Here is a 16,311-nt window from a genome sequence, read left to right on the forward strand (position 1 = left end):
CTGCAAATACAGGTGTTTCCACACTAGAGCTATCTAGGCATTTTCCTGTTTATACATCTAAAGGTCAAGCCCTTGCACATGTCTATATCTTTCATTTACACACTTCTCTGCTCTTTCTTGGTTCCTCTCTTAAAACTTGCATGATGGCAACAGCAAAAATCAAAATGGTGTCTGCCTGGTTCAAGATGGCATTAATCTGGCTTTCAGTTACAACATGTTCACTGTATATTAAAATGTCACTGATTTAATAGGTGCCAGTCCTCATAAGATTTACAGTTAAAGCCAAATTTTCCATCACCTCTTACAAGAAAATTACTCTCTCTAGATATAATCTTATAATATCTGATAAAGCTGGGCACTGAGGGAGAAATTTGTTTGCATATATTTGTGGAAGCAACGTTCTCTCCCAAATAATAATTTAGAAAATGATTTCACCACTAGCACCATAATTACGATCTCATAACTCTAATAGTTTTTCATGTTCATTTTTGTATGAGGGCATGCACTCCCCCAACTAAGTATCCCTGCTTACCGTGGACAAATGTATTTCTGATACGATCTCTCCCAGATTTGTGAATACCTTCAAAAATATTGTTAGCATTGTAGGCAAGTGTGGTAGAGTTGTCTTTCTTCATATTCCAGCTCCCTTCTTCCTTGCTCTCAAAACTTAATGGGGGTGGTGGTGGAGAGTGAGATATATATATATACACAGCATGATTCTAAATTTGCACATTTACATTACTAATATGTGAAAGTTTAAAAATATACACACAGTTGTCACCCCTATTTTCATACCAAGGATCTCTGAGTCCTGCCTCAACACTCCTATTACTCCGCATAGGAACATAGGAAGCTGCCTTTTACTAAGTCAGATCATTGGTCCACCTAGCTAAGCATTATCTAAACTGATTGACTGAGACACTCCAGAGTTTCAAACAGAAGACATTCCTAATCCTACTTGGAGATGCTGAGGATTAAAGATGGGACTTTCTGCATGCAAGCAGGTACCCTACCACTGAGCAATGGCCCTTCCCCTTGTTGAACACTTTGCTCTGCCAAGTGTATAGATTTGTTCTCCAATAGTCCTGTTCTATCCTGTTTGAAAATAATAAATGAAATCTCATGCAGGTTCAGAAGTAAATTCCCTTAAGTTCAGTGGGACTTACTCCTAAGTAAGTGAGCGTAAGAGTGCAGACTTATTTGGTGTTTGCTGCTTTGGTTAAACATATATTGGAGAAACACACACAGTTGCCCTAAAATCTGTTATCAGTGGTTCAAAATGTGATTTCCTTGTGTGGGAAATGACACTCTCTGTACCCAATATGGTGTCCATGCACATGCAGAAACCTGAAGAATGGGCAGATCTAGCAACTCCAATTAACAATGTTTTAACAAGGTATCCTCAAAGGGCAAAAGTAGGAACAATGCAGGGACCATGATTTATCAGGGCAGACAGCGTCCAGAAAATAGGGGTATGTATCCCTAATAATGTAGTCCATGCATTGTTGTCCTTCAGTCTGGATTTCTGCAATGTGCTCTATGTATGACTGCCCTTAGGCCTGATCTGAAAGTTTAGCCAGTGCAAACTGCAGCAGCTGGACTGCTGATGGGAGCTGACAGCTGACAGCATGTGGTGTCTCTGCTAAAATATCTGCATGGGCTGCTGATGTGCTACAGGGCTACTTTGAAGGTTTTTATATTAACATAAAGGTAAAGGGACCCCGACTGTTAAGTCCAGTTGCGAACACTCATCTCGCTTTACTGGCTAAGGGAGACAGCGTTTGTCCGCAAACAGCTTCCAGGTCATGTGGCCAGCATGACTAAGCCACTTCTGGCGAACCAGAGCAGTGCACGGAAATGCCGTTTACCTTCCTGCCGGAGCGGTACCTATTTATCTACTTGCACTTTGACGTGCTTTTGAACTGCTAGGTTGGCAGCAGCAGGGACTGAGCAATGGGAGCTCACCCTGTCGCGGGGATTTGAACCGCCGACCTTCTGATCGGCAAGCCCAAGAGGCTCAGTCTGAGCACTTACGGTATATCCCAGCTTGATTACTATCACCTGGAGGAGTGCTATTAGTTGTCCTCCATGTCTTAGCAGACCAAGTAGACTTTAACCAGAATTCAGTTAATGAATTTCAGATTCAGGAAACACAAGAAGTATCTTTATAAAAGCACCCACTCACACCATACAGTACCACATACATATATAAAGGTAAAGGAACCCCTGACCGTTAGGTCCAGTCGTGGACGACTTTGGGGCTGCGGCGCTCATCTTGCTTTACTGGCTGAGGGAGCTGCATACAGCTTCCAGGTTATGTGGCCAGCATGACTAAGCTGCTTCTGGCGAACCAGAGCAGCACACAGAAACGCCGTTTACCTTCCTGCTGGAGCGATACCTATTTATCTACTTGCACTTTGATGTGCTTTCAAACTGTTAGGTTGGCAGGAGCTGGGACTGAACAACAGGAGATCACCCCATCATGGGGATTCGAACCGCCGACCTTCTGATCAGCAAGCCCAAGAGGCTCTGTGGTTTAGACCCATACATATGATCTTGCTGTTTTGCAGATCTTGCTATTCCAGCTGTGGACACCAGAGGGGGTGCTAAGATAATCTATATTAAACCCTACACTTCTCCAAACAGAGGGATGGGGAATAAATGCAGGTGATCAACAGGCTGCTGTGGGTTACTCTCATGGGGGTGCTGACAGATCTGAAGGGGAACTGACTGACTGAGATATCCTGTGAGTCCTGACTCTTTGAGGCTGAGGCTCAAGTGTCATGGGGCAGCTGGCAGGTCAGGGCAAAGAGTCATTTGTGAGCCATCTGTCTCTAATAAGTTGCTCTGTGGATGCTGATTAGTTGGATGGAGGCCAAGCAAGTTTACCAGCAATGGATTTAGTGCTAACACAGGGTGGAGATGGAGCAAATCCACACCCTTCCCCCCGGGCCTTAATTTTCTTCTTTGCCCCACATGTATTTACATATCCTCCAAAAGCAATTATTTAGGGTGAGGATACAGTTTGCTGTGCTTTTTCTTGAGCATCTGTATTTCTGATCCTTCTCTTGCTCAATCCTTCCACAAGTACTTTTAACCTTCAGGCTGAGTTGGAATGAGAGAATTAAAGAGGGGGCCTCTTAAGCTTTGCCACCCTGGGACACCCAGGACTGAGTTTAGGTTTTGGAAGTGCCTTGGATAGAGGGCCTGAGCCGTTCTCCACCTTGCGACTCCTCCTTTGCAAGACAGAGGTGGTTCAGCTGCCCATTAATGCGACACAACACCAATGTGCTTAGTCTGGGGAGGAGAATAAAGGCGCTTGGCATCACCAAAGCTATTGGAGTTGATGGAGGATCAGGGATGCTGAAAAACTAACTACTCACAAGCCTCTCTATAGCTAAAGTTACTAGGTCTCAGGGTATGACCTGTTGTTCCAGTGCTTTTTTTAGGGTGAAGGTCCTGAACACAGGGGAGAAATTATTTTCTGCTTGGCTTGAGAGGTTTTGCCCTTTTCTCTGCCATCTCCCCTTTCCACAACGCAGACATTTTGCCTGGTGGCTAGGTACCCCAGGTGCCTCAAGGCTCCACCCCTTTTCTCCTAGGCTCCACCCCTTCTTCTCGATTCTGATGAGCGTCAGGAGACCTGGCAACCCTCTGCCCAGTTATGTATCCCATCTATTCAAAAGTTGAGCTGCCTTTGCACCTATGTTTGTTTTCACACATGTGACCTCCAGGGGTGAAGTCAAAACCGCTGTGTTAGCAGCACCCAAGTGCCTTCCCTGCAGCGCAAGGTTGGGTGGTGTGTATGGAGGTCCTGGGCTGCACAGATGACAAGACGCCCCCCTCCCCGGCCTCGCTGTTGTGGTTCAAAGGAAAGCAGAGCAACACATTTGGTGCCAGCTTGGTTGCAGGAGTTGCCGAAAGGAGGCGTACAACAAGCACCATCCTACTGTCATAAGGACTCTGAGTTTGTGTTGGTTTTACTCCTTAGGCCTGGGGGTAAGGCCGCGGGCCGGATCCAGCCCAATCGCCTTTTCAATCCGGCCCACGGATGGTCCGGGAATCAGCGTGTTTTTACATGAGTAGAATGTGTCCTTTTATTTAGAATGCATCTCTGGGTTATTTGTGGGGCCTGCCTGGTGTTTTTGCATGGTAGAATGTGTGCTTTTATTTAAAATGCATCTCTGGGCTATTTGTGGGGCCTGCCTGGTGTTTTTACATGAGTAGAATGGGTATGTTTATTTGAAAAGCATCTCTGGGCTATTTGTGGGGCATAGGAATTCATTCATTTCCTCCCCAAATATATAGTCTGGCCCACCACATGGTCTGAGGGACGGTGGACCGGCCCACGGCTGAAAAAGTTTACTGATCCCTGCCTTAGGCTTTTCTTTTCCTGCAGATATTCCTCAAGGCGGTGGCGGTTAGGACTTCTCCTAGATGGGCTTTCTTCCCAGGTTGAGGAGCTCCATCTGCCCCTCACTTTGCTGTACAGCACATATAAGAAACTGCTTTCTTGACTGTTGGAGCCAAACTGGCCTAATGTGGATGTAAAGTGTGCATTGGCCGCAGAGCAGGATTGGGGAGGGTGGCAGCAGCTTGAGCAAGATATGGTTGAAGCATCTCCTTTTCCCAGCTAGGGGCAGAGGGACTAGAATATTCCCTTGTCACACCTCTCCCTCCCCAGCATCTCCATTCTGGGGAATGCTTTAACTGTTGAATTTCTGCCCATTTGGCAGCTCTTAAAGGCGCTGGAGCCATGTCAAGAAAACAAAAGTAGCAGAAGGAAGACTTGTGTTCAGATTCAGTGATTCACCTGCTGAAATGGGTTCGTTGCTCTTCACTCAGGTTCCCTGTTTTTGAAGCAAAGTTATAAAGGCCTCCCTTGAAATATTATTGGGCATGTGTGGGGTTGAAATAAGAGTCTGAAAACTTCATATACTAGAATTAGTTCAGACTAGGACCCAGGAGACCCATTTTCATATCCCCACATTCAGTCACGAAGCTTACGGAGTTTAACCCGCCTCACAAGGTTGTTATGATGATAAGGGAGAGCGAAGGGCGTTGGTAATATAGGAGTAGCCCCACATAGATTTCAGGTCACCCATTGGCTGTCCTAAGATAAGAGCTTGTGGTTGACCTCTGTCCCAACCTCTGGCGACTTTCACATCCCAGTCTGATAGATGCCCTAGGCTTGGAGATTAGGGACTCATGAGAGGTTATTTTTGGCTCAAGGAGAATGCCTTTCCACTTGATCTTGTCACCTGCTCCACGGTGACCGGCGAGGAGTTCCTGACATCCCATCACCTCTGCTGTGCCAGTGTGAAGAGTGGGTGCCAGCACCTAAGAGGCACGGGGTGATGGGACAGGGCAGAGGAGCAGAAAGTGGCAGGCGCGCAGAGGGAACAGACCCCAATGTGCCCCCCCTCCACCAGTGCTGGCGCAAAGCAGTCAGGATTAGCGATGGAACTGTGTCATATTAATCTGAGCTCCCAGCTGCGAATCCAATCTGAGCTCTCACCGATCTGACCTTCAGCCTACGCTGCTGTCACCCAACCGGCTTGGACAGCAGCTGTTTATAGTGGGATCACTTGTACGGCTCTGAGATGTCTCCTGCTCCGGGTTCGAAGCAGAGGTTAAGATAGGGATCTTTTATCTGGTGCTGGGATTATTCCCCCCCTTCAAGAAGTGGCCAGCAAAGTGGGAGACAGACAGATCTGAACCCTGGGCCACAGTCCTCAGTCAGGTTCTCTTGTGCTTCATTGGAATGAATGAAAGCATATCAATGGGAAGGGGGCAGCACTTCAGGAAGGGGTCATAGGTCAGTGGGAGAGCACATGCATTGTATACAAAAGGTCCTGTATCGGGAAGGCTTCTCCCCTATGATCCTGGAGAACTGCTGCCTGTCGGAGTAGACATTACTAGGCAAATAGTATGGCCTGATAAAAGGCAGCTTCGCCTTCAGTCATAGCTATCGCTAGCATGGAGTGTGGTGGTATGGTCAGGGTGCAGCAATCGTGGCTCCCCATCTCCACCGGTGTTTCTTCCTTTCCTGCCTTCTTTTTTATTTATAAAAGGTAAAGGGACCCCTGATCATTAGGTCCAGTCGTGGCCGACTCTGGGGTTGCGGCACTCATCTCGCTTTATTGGCCGAGGGAGCCGGCATACAGCTTCTGGGTCATGTGGCCAGCATGACTAAGCCGCTTCTGGCGAACCAGAGCAGCGCACGGAAAGGCCATTTACCTTCCCGCCAGAGTGGTACCTATTTATCTACTTGCACTTGACGTGCTTTCGAACTGCTAGGTTGGCAGGAGCAGGGACCGAGCAATGGGATCTCACCCTGTCGCGGGGATTCGAAACGCTGACCTTCTGATCGGCAAGTCCTAGGCTCTGTGGTTTAACCCACAGCGCTACCTGTGTCCCTTTTTTATTTATTGAGTAAGGTAAATTCCATACATTTGACTTTAAAGCAAGCGTGTGTGTGTGTGAGAGAGAGAGAAAGAGAGAGAGAGAGAGAGAAACTTGGGATATAACGCTCACGACCATATTTTGGCCTTTCCCCAAATATTTAATGGGATGGTGGTGGCGGCGACCATACTTGCATTATTTGTTTTAGGGGGCATTTCTTTCCATTTCTTTCCCTTGTTTCTGCTACAGGACTTAAAACAACAACACATGGGACCATTAGAGGTTGAATTTCAGTTTTTCTTTTTAATGACAACCCTTGTTTTTGTGGTGTGATTACATTTTATGCGCCTTAACTGTCTCCTTCTAAAGAAAGACTTATTTGAAATATTGCCAGCCCATAATATACTTGCCAGTTACTCTTTCTTTTTTAAATGCACACACATGAAAACTTCCAATTACTTCTGCTGGAATTTTAGATAGGACCTACTGATTTGGGCTTGGCAAACCAATTTTAGGGATGCTAAGACCACGTGTAATTTTGCACCCTGTAGGTGTGTGATTTCTGGCCATTAGATCTGAAAAGAAACACATATTTCTGAAACAAGCCACCCACCTGCATTTGCATAGATCCTACAAGGCCAGATGCCTTCCAGCAGATCCCCTGAAAAGTCGCCTCCAGAGCTCCATGAACCCTTCTTCCCTCTATATATCATAAAGCCTGATAGATTAGACATCCACGGCTCAAATCCACAAGGGGCAGGTCTTCATTTGAGCAACGTTGAGTACCCCCCTTATAAGTCCTTGGAACTCCGTACAATAAACACTTTTAGCGAGCTCCCCACAGCCACATCCATAATTTTATGAACATGACATGAGTATTGCTTCTCCTGTGAAGTCTACCAGCTGTGTTTAACTTTGGTTCCCGCCCCCTTCCCTTTTTAGCATCGATAACCTCTTTAACCTCCTTCTGCAGTTCCAACTATCACGGGAAACTCTCAGTTTGTCCAAGGGCTAAAATGGCAGAAAATGGCCTTTCTTTCTCCCAACAGTTAGAGACACAGACACAACAGCCTGTTCTAGAAAGCCCAGACCTTGCTAGATGTGCTTTTTGGGGGGGTCAGGAACGGTGAAGCATGAAAGTGTTATCCTTTTGCTGTGTGAAGAGGCGGTGTTGGTGCTACAACAGCTGCTTTTCTCCCCACCTCCCCTCGGCCCTCCTCAGTCTAAGGACACTGGTGGCGTCACGTGGTGGCGGCTGCCTCGTTCTCCAGGCTCACCCTCCGGCTTCCCTGCCTTTCCTCCTCCTCCTCTTCCTCACGGCAGCAGCTGAGCGCCACCTCGTTCTCGTAGCAGAAGGAGGCGCGAGCAGCGGTGGCTCCTGCAGGGGGCGCCCTGTATTTGCGATGGCTCAGCTCTTTGGCGCTGCACGTTGGGGTTCCGGGCACCTCGTAGGTACGGTGGAAGTGCTGGTAGTCAACCTCATAGTGGCCGCGCCGTTCAAAGAGCACAGGCTCAAAGCGGTGTCCCCAGCGCAGCTCGCCGGGCAGGTAGGAGCTGCGGCACTGAGTGGTCATTGCCGTGGCTTCCACCATGCCTTCCAGGATAACCACCAGCTCAAAGTCCGCCTCGGCCAGGTCTGCGGGGCCGTACTCGTAGAGGGGGCTTTCGGAGTCGATCTCGTGCACAATCGTCACAGGCGACACCAGGAAAATGCGGTCGGTGCCGCTGTCGAAACCCACGTTGACATCGTTGTGGTCCAGGGGGATGTACTCGCCTTCGGGGGTCACACGAGGCTGCGGGAGAGAAGGCAAAGGAAGGAGGGCATTATGTACAGAACAGGACTTGATAAATGTGTATTTGCAGTATGACTCACAGTGCCCAGCAGCAGGGGTGCCAAGTGGAATAAAATTAAGGGGGGGGGCCTCCAGGTAAGCACCGCCCCACATAACTGATCACATGATACGGCGCGCACACACCATTTGAATGGCAATGCCCATCAATTTTGGGAGGGCCTGCCCCCCCAAATATTAGGGGCTCAGGACTCCTGGCCCCCTAGGAGTTGGCTCCTATGACCAGCAGCCATTTCCAGGGTTGATTGGGAAAACTGCCACTGCAGTTGCCGAAATGGCTGCTGGCCACTGAAGACCGCCCTTTTCTAAAACACAATTCCTACAGAGGATTCTGCTACAGGATGTAGAGGAAATAAGCAGCCTGCTTGCATATGCCAACTGGCCTCCTGTCCCTTTGAGAAGCACCACCCTTGTGTCTATCTTTCCTTCCAGTCCCTTCACACTTTCCCCTCTCTTACCTCAGACTCATTCATCTATTTATCTGTCTTGCCTTCCATCCCATAATACCAATGAGCTAAGTACTTGTTTTTCAAAAGCCAGGCCATGGACTCCCTACTTTTGAACATTTTGATATCTCTATGGTATGTGAATGGTGCCCTGGACCCCCTTGGTGGGTGGCTACCAATTGGGAGTTGCTGCCTTATACAAATACAGTGGCACCTTGGTTCTCGAACGTAATCCATTACAGTAGTCTGTTCTACTCCTGAAACGGTCCAAAAGCCAAGGCGTGGTTTCCAATTGGCTGCAGGAGCTTCCTGCACTCAATCAGAAGCTGCGTCGGACATTCGGCTTCCGAAAAACGTTCGCAGACTGGAGCACTCGCTTCTGGGTTTGTGGTGTTTGGGAGTCTGTTTGTTCGTGAGCTAAGCTGTTTGAGTACCAAGGTACCACTGTACTTCTCATAATAAATAGCAGCTACAACATCCTCCTTCTAGCAATAGTCCAAAGAATATTCTCCACATCTGTTCACCTACCTCCCACAAACCTCTGTCCTTCTCTATCTAATGTTCTTCATACAGCTTTGTTGCCTTTTATCTACTCATCCATTTTCCACCTTCTGGTTTAATCATCCCAGAAGAATCATTCAAAGGACTTCCAAAAACCATCTTGCTGCCGCCCAACTCCTGCCTTGCTCCGATAGCGCCGTCCTTACCTGCAGCAGCTGTGCCCGAACATGGGCCTCCACCAGGTGGCTCTTGCGCAAGTTGGCCACACGCCACATGAGGCAGAGCTTCCCATCGCGCATGGCCACCACGGCTGTCTCGCTGAAGACCAAGGTCTCGTTGCGCTTCTTGGGTTTGGCGATCTTGACCATGATGGCCCCAATGATGAAGGCGTCAATGATGCAACCCAGAATGCACTGCAGCACCACAGCCAGGACGGCGCATGGGCACTCCTCCGTCACACTGCGGAAGCCGTACCCGATGGAAGTCTGGGTCTCCAGGGAGAAGAGGAAGGCTGCCATGAAGCTGGTGACCTCGGAGAAGCAGGGCTTTGAGTTGGGGGGCTGCTCGGGGGCAAGGTCCCCATTCATGGCGGCAATGAGCCAGAAGGTGAAGCCAAAGACCAGCCAGGAGAGCACAAACGAGAGGCAGAAGATGAGGAACATCCAGCGCCAGCGGATGTCCACACAAGTGGTGAAGATGTCTGTCAGGTACCGCTGGCCCTTCTCGCTCATGTTGACAAACTGCACGTTGCAGTGACCGTTCTTCTTCACGAAACGGCTGCGCTGCCGGACGGGGGTGGGCCTGCCATTGTGGCAGCTGGTGGGGGATTCCACTGACTCCTCTTCCCGCAGCTCCCCCACCCCGCCGCCCCCGCTGAAACGACGGATGGCTTTGGCCACCCCCATATCGGAGGGATTGGCCTTTGTCCCGGCCAAGGCTAGGCCGGGCTTGGGGGATTGGTGGCCCAGCCTGTGTGTTGTGCAGAAAAAAGCTGGTGTCAGGGAGGTGTTAGCAGGTGACAGTGTGGCGCTGCGCAGAATTGTCGCTTTTGAGTAACCTGAAAGCGGAAAGAGGAGAGAGTTGGCAAAGACTGTCATTGACTCACATCCATTAGCACATCTCCTTAACTCACTTTAAACTCCGATTCCCCCCCCCCCCAAAAAAAAGGATGATAAGAAGCCAAAGGGAATTTAAAGTAAGGATTTGTGATTCGCTTCTACTTCATTTTAGGCCTGTTTCCTACCTTGTGATGTCATTTCGCTACCAAGATGCAATGGAGCCCGTTCTTGTGAATGTGTGGGCCACCCACTCTGCTAACAGGGCATCTTGTGCCTTAAGAGGGTTTAAAAGCCATCTTAACTGGTGTGCACCACATTCCTCTCAAAGGCATATTTACTTTATGTTACAGAGCAGCTCAGGTCTTGCAAGGTGCTCTCCTTCCATCTAGGTTCTTAGGTTGTGAAAGTTGTTGAAACATCTCAACATTTGCAAAGCTTTATTATTGTTTATCTTTGCAAAATGATTTTTGCTTGTCAATTTATTTTTTAAAAAAGGAGGGGTTGGAATTGAGATTTATATGGAAATCCGGAAGCCGTTATCTGGGGTGTGTGGGGATATGGTTCTTAGGCATTGAGAACAATACACATTATACTTTTTACATGTTTCAGAGTTGAGCAGCGGCATTGAAAAGAGATTGCAAGCTGAGACCTAGCTCAAACTAAGCCACAGTTTAATTTGATCCAAAAAATTAATCTTTCTTAAACGTGTATTCTTATTGGCAGTAATTGTGCACCTCCTTCACTCCATCTTAAGACTATTACTAACTTTCAGGCTTTATCGCACCCAACACCTCTCTTCCTGATTTGCTTTCTTGTTTCTTTGCTTAACACCCACCTGCTGAAGAGTTCTGTTGAACTTGAAGGCTTGCTTGCCAGTAATTCCTAACTGCTACTCTTCCCAACATCTTTTGTAATTTTTTTTTTAAAGTCAAAAATCCAATTGAGAAACTAATCAGAAGAAAAGCTGGCGATCTTAACAGTAGCACTCTGGCTTATAACATTTTAAGAATGGTTTCATGCCTTTTCTCTACTCCTCACAATCTTGCTTGGTTGATCTCCCTTCCCAGAGAAACTGGGATTGCCAACTTTTGTTCCTGTTAAGGTTTCTCCATCTTTAACTTCTGTTTCAATGTATCTGAAGAAGTGTGCATGCACACGAAAGCTTATACCCTGAATAAACTTAGTTGGTCTCTAAGGTGCTACTGGACAATTTTTTATCCCCCCCCCCTTTCAACTCCATCTTTAACAGTTACACGACAGACAAAAATTCAGGGACTTACGCTTTTTTTCTGAAATGCAGGGACACAAAGAGTTTTCCCTGCATAAATTGCTACAATTCTTAAGTGCAGAGGTGTGTGTGTATGTGGGGGGGAATACACAACTATCAGGTAAGTCAACATCTCCTACTTTCTGCCATACAGCACAATTTACTCCAATAGACCTTTCATTTCTCCCAGAGGTCCAAGCTATCCTGAAGCTCTATATTTCCACAGGGACAGTTCAGTGGAAGAGCCCATACTCTGCATGCGAAAGGTCCCAAGGTTCAGTCACTGGCATCTCTAGGTAAGAAAGACCCCTGTCTGAAACCTGGGACAGCAACTGCCAGTCAGCAGGTAACACTGAGGCAGCTTTTAATGTGACCATCCCTCCCAGAGCTGTCCTGATTCCTCGCTTCGTCCCATGCAAAGGCAGACAGCTGTGCAGCTGTATTGTGGCAGGAGTACCTTTCCCTGATCACACAGCACCGTGGTGCCTCCTGCAATTCTCTCTGGTGCACAGAAGCCTTGTTCTCTGTTGCACCTGGCCATCCTAGAAAACTCCACTCACCTTCACGTGGATGTTGCTTCACCTGCACAAAGCCCTCAAGCCAATGGAGGGTCTTTGATCTGGCTCCTGTGGAAGGTTTGCCTTTTGCCTGGTGTGCCTAGAAAGCGTGGTCTCTAAGGGGAAATCTTGGCTATTTATCTGGAAGCAAAGGGTGTGTGGCATGACACGCCAGGAGGCTGGGCCTCTTTCTCAAGAGTGAGTCCCCCTCAGGCCCTCTTCCAAGATGGCTTGCAAAAGGCACCTCCAGCCCTCTGGGGCAAAGGAACCAGGCAAGACGACATCCAGCACCCGCAAGGGGGGGAAAGGATACAGAAGGAAGAAGCGAAGGCCAACACTATTTCCGTCAGAAAAAGAGAAGATTTATGGATAGGGGAGCAGGGAAAGCCCAGGTCCTTTTCAAAGCACCTGCGTCGTCATCCACGCATTATTCCACTTCTGAGGTGAGTCATTGCCAGAGATCCAACGTTTAGGTTATGAAATGTTTAGATTAATCAGTGCAAAATCTTTTGATGGATGGATTCAAAAGACACCTCCCAACAAAGTGGAAATTGTAGACCTACAGTATCTTAATTCAAGAAGTTTTAACCTTCTGCCGGAGATAAATTACGCTACATTTTCAAGCACAAGATTTGACATAGCGGCAAAGAAACAGAGGAGAATATGTAAGCTCATTCGCCATAAGCTGTCAAAACGAATATACCTCTATGTATGATCTTGCTTGTGTTTGCTTGTGTTTAATTTGGCTGCAGTATTATAATTTATTCTTGATTTTATTGCCCCGCAGTCAAGTTAATATTGTGTTATTTACTCAAACTGGTTGAACTATACGACTTTTGACTACAACAACTTACTGGGTGGCCAGCCCCATATTAGAAAAAGCATCTCTCCACTTTCCCCACCCGCAAGCCTCTCCCAAGAGAGGCAACATACATGCATCATTTAAAAACAAGGAAAGTATGGTGTTTCCCCCCTTCAGAAGTATTTTATTCCCATGTGAACCTACGTAGGTTTAATTCATTAGGGCTTCAATCCTATACCTGATATCTTGGGAATAAGTCTCACTGAATGTAGTAGAACTTTCTTCTGAGTAGACACACACACACACAATTTATTTAAAATATCTGTATCTTGTTAAAATAATCCCAAGACACTGTACAATAAAACAGTTACAGATAGGTAGCCGTGTTGGTCTGCCATAGTCAAAACAAAAAAAAAAATTTCCCTTCCAGTAGCGCCTTAAAGACCAACTAAGTTAGTTCTTGGTATGAGCTTTCGTGTGCATGAAGAAGTGTGCATGCACACGAAAGCTCATACCAAGAACTAACTTAGTTGGTCTTTAAGGTGCTACTGGAAGGAATTTTTTGTTTTGTTTTTACAATAAAACAATTGAGTATGATCCAATTCAATTCATGTATTGCTTCATGCTGCAAGAAGGGGTCATGAAGCGATTGACAGGTGCAGAAGCATCCAAAACATACAATTAAATAATCCATTGAAACAAAACAAATATACTAAAAGTGTTCATCCACAAAAATGATCTGAAAACAGAAAATGACCACTGCAGCCCCATAAGCATGAACACCAAAAAGAACAATCCGAAACCAGACCATGAGTACTGTCCAAATGCCTGGGAGAGTATCTTATTTGCCTGCTGTTAAAAGGCACCAGGCAAACCTCCTCAACGAGAGCATTCCACAGCTGAATGGGCCATCACAGAAAAGGCCCTTTGAATTGAATTCAAAAACAATTCAATATACTGTAAAACAATCAAATGAAAAGAATTTGTCATAATTACAGCAACCAGATATCGTTCTACTGGTATCAAAGGTCAGGGAAAATGTGAGTGAACAAATGCTTTAAATAGCTGCTGGAAGCTCACCACATATCTCAATGGGGAGCTCATTCCACAGGCCTTCTTGCCTTCAAGTTGTTGTGAGATGAACTTCTCTAAAATGAGGCATAATTATTAGAGCCGACTCGCCAATTCTTACTGAATAGGAAGGTCTATTTGGCAGAAGGCATTCTTTCAGCCAGCTTTGCCCTAAGTTGCTCAAATTTCGTTTGCTACTGCAGATATTATAAGTGCACGGTACAGTGTTCCACTATCAGTCTGGTCATAACATTTTGCTACAGCTTCCACTCCAGCCTTGAGGGCAGCCCCACATAGAGTGCATTGCAGTAGACCAGACCTGAGGCTAGAGATGCTTGGATCACTGTGGCTTTGCAGTCATGGTCCAGGAAGGGTTGTAACTGGTGCACCAGCCAAAGCAAGAAAAAAATAAGCCACTGAGACCACTTGGGCATAGTTAGATCAAACCCTGTTCACCCACCCAGGTCTCCATAATACACACCGATTTAGCTACATTATCCATGATGAGACAGTGTATAACTGGGATCTTATTATGAACTGATCTGGCATTAAATACCAGCGCCACCACACTGGAAGGCCCAGCAACCCACCTGAGATATGGAGAAAGTGTCAGAAGAGATGGCCTGAGCACATTTCTATTCCTTTCTTGTTGATGACTTCCTCCCCACCCCACCTTCTCCCCTGGTTTTAAACACAGTGATCAGAGCATCCTTGCCATTCTTCCCTCTGCCAAGCACACCCTTCATGAGTCAACATATTTCGACCAGCACACCCTACACACTTAGGGAGTTGTTCAGCAACCAACGTAAACCACCACCAGGCACACCCATCAACACCCATCCACCTTCACCCTGACCTCTCCTAACCGACTCCAAGTTCATCACATCACATACACATATTAGGATTCCATCCACCACTTTGCCAGTGGCCACAACACACTGTGCAGGACAATGTACAGGGTTCTGTCAACACCCAAGGCCCACAAAAACAGCCCCCCCTCATCTACTCATCACTTGCTCCATGATTCACAGTCTACAGAGTCACTAGCCAGGCCTGTCGTCTCAGGGGACACAGCCAAATATCCCAGTTCCTACCCAAGGCATTAGTGTAGTTCACATTCCAACCACTGTGGGCGCTCTCTACTTTCACCCAGGAGCAACTCACATAGCATTCAAGTCAACTCAAACCTACACGTACCTACCTCAAACCTACAAGTAACCACAAAAACCAGCCCTGTTGCTGGCTTTGCCCCTGTTTTGGGCTCACAACAAGGTGGTGGTGAAGAGAGCAGGTCACCCCCACCCAAACGTACACCTGATGCTTGTGGCAGGAATGTTGTTCTACTACAGAGGGATCATGACTCTATATATGGAACCCGGGACTTCTTTATCTCATGGAAGGGGAACCTGTTGCCCTCCAGATGTTGTTCAGCCAGGTGTGGCTCTCCACTGTTCTTGGCCACTGCTCATACTGCCTGAGCCTGATGGGCGTTGGAGTCCAACAACATTCAAAGGGCCACAGGTTCTCCACCCCTACTTTAGATTAAGGAATCCATAGGTTTTTTAAAAAACAATGGTTGATTTTTCATTCTCGTAGATGCATCTTTAGACACTCAGTGTTCCTGGTGCCTAGCTCTTCCCTTGTATTTTTCTGCCGTTAAATATAGGTACATCCCTGCCTGTGTGACCTTTGTTTCTCCACCTCTATCCTTTCCTACAAAGGACTTCTGTTGCACCCTTCCTTTCCACTGAGCATGGAACTACCTCACAAACAATCCACACTTTCTTCGGCCTTTGCCACAACCAACCTAGTCCTCTCCTGAAACTAAGCTTGCATATGTATTACAGAGTCAGCCCAGCGTGGCTCTAATCTGTCTCACAGAGTTGTTCTGATAATAAAAAGATGGAGACACCATGTATACAGTCCTGGACTCCTCAGAGGAATCTAGAAATGTAATTAGGAGCAACTCAGTGGAAAGCATCTCTTTTTATCCTCGCTTTCATCTTTGTAAAGTTGCAGATTGTAGCTCCTTGAGGCAGGCACCTGCTTTCTTCCTTTTTATAAAATGCAATGCAGGTTGATAGCGCTATGCATATACAAATAAAAATAGCCCTCTTTCACAAACCAGTCATGCTCCCCATTTTCTCAGCACCCACATCTCCTGGCTGCCTCATTCTTTTTTTTCGTTTTGCCACCTTCCCTGTGTTTCCTCATGGCTCCAAGAAAACCCAGGAGTCCTGCTTCCCATTCTTCCAGTGGCGTAGCGTGGGTTGTCAGCACCCGGGGCAAGGCAAGTAATTTGTGCCCCCTAACCCATGGATTTGTGCCCCCTAACCCGTGGATTTGCGCCCCCT

At 47.1% G+C, this 16,311-nt stretch overlaps 1 protein-coding gene across 2 annotated transcripts in view; it reads right to left on the reverse strand.

Annotated features, from left to right (window-relative positions):
* Nucleotides 1-6,688: 6,688 nt before the first annotated feature.
* The window catches only part of KCNJ14 (potassium inwardly rectifying channel subfamily J member 14), a 31,238-nt gene continuing 21,615 nt past the window's right edge, over nt 6,689-16,311 (reverse strand). Inside the window, exons 1-3 of one of the 2 annotated variants that reach the window (XM_081885195.1) lie at nt 12,110-12,185; nt 9,409-10,259; nt 6,689-8,198 (exon numbers count right to left, since the gene is read on the reverse strand). In XM_081885195.1, the coding sequence (XP_081741321.1) occupies nt 7,647-8,198; nt 9,409-10,107 (1,251 nt within the window). In that variant the 5' untranslated portion in view covers nt 10,108-10,259; nt 12,110-12,185 and the 3' untranslated portion in view covers nt 6,689-7,646. Of the gene's footprint in view, nt 8,199-9,408; nt 10,260-12,109; nt 12,186-16,311 lie in introns of those variants that run through there. The other variant, XM_081885194.1, reaches the window with a different exon arrangement.

Source organism: Podarcis melisellensis (assembly GCF_964234715.1).
Source record: "Podarcis melisellensis genome assembly, chromosome: 13".
Lineage (NCBI taxonomy): Eukaryota > Metazoa > Chordata > Lepidosauria > Squamata > Lacertidae > Podarcis > Podarcis melisellensis.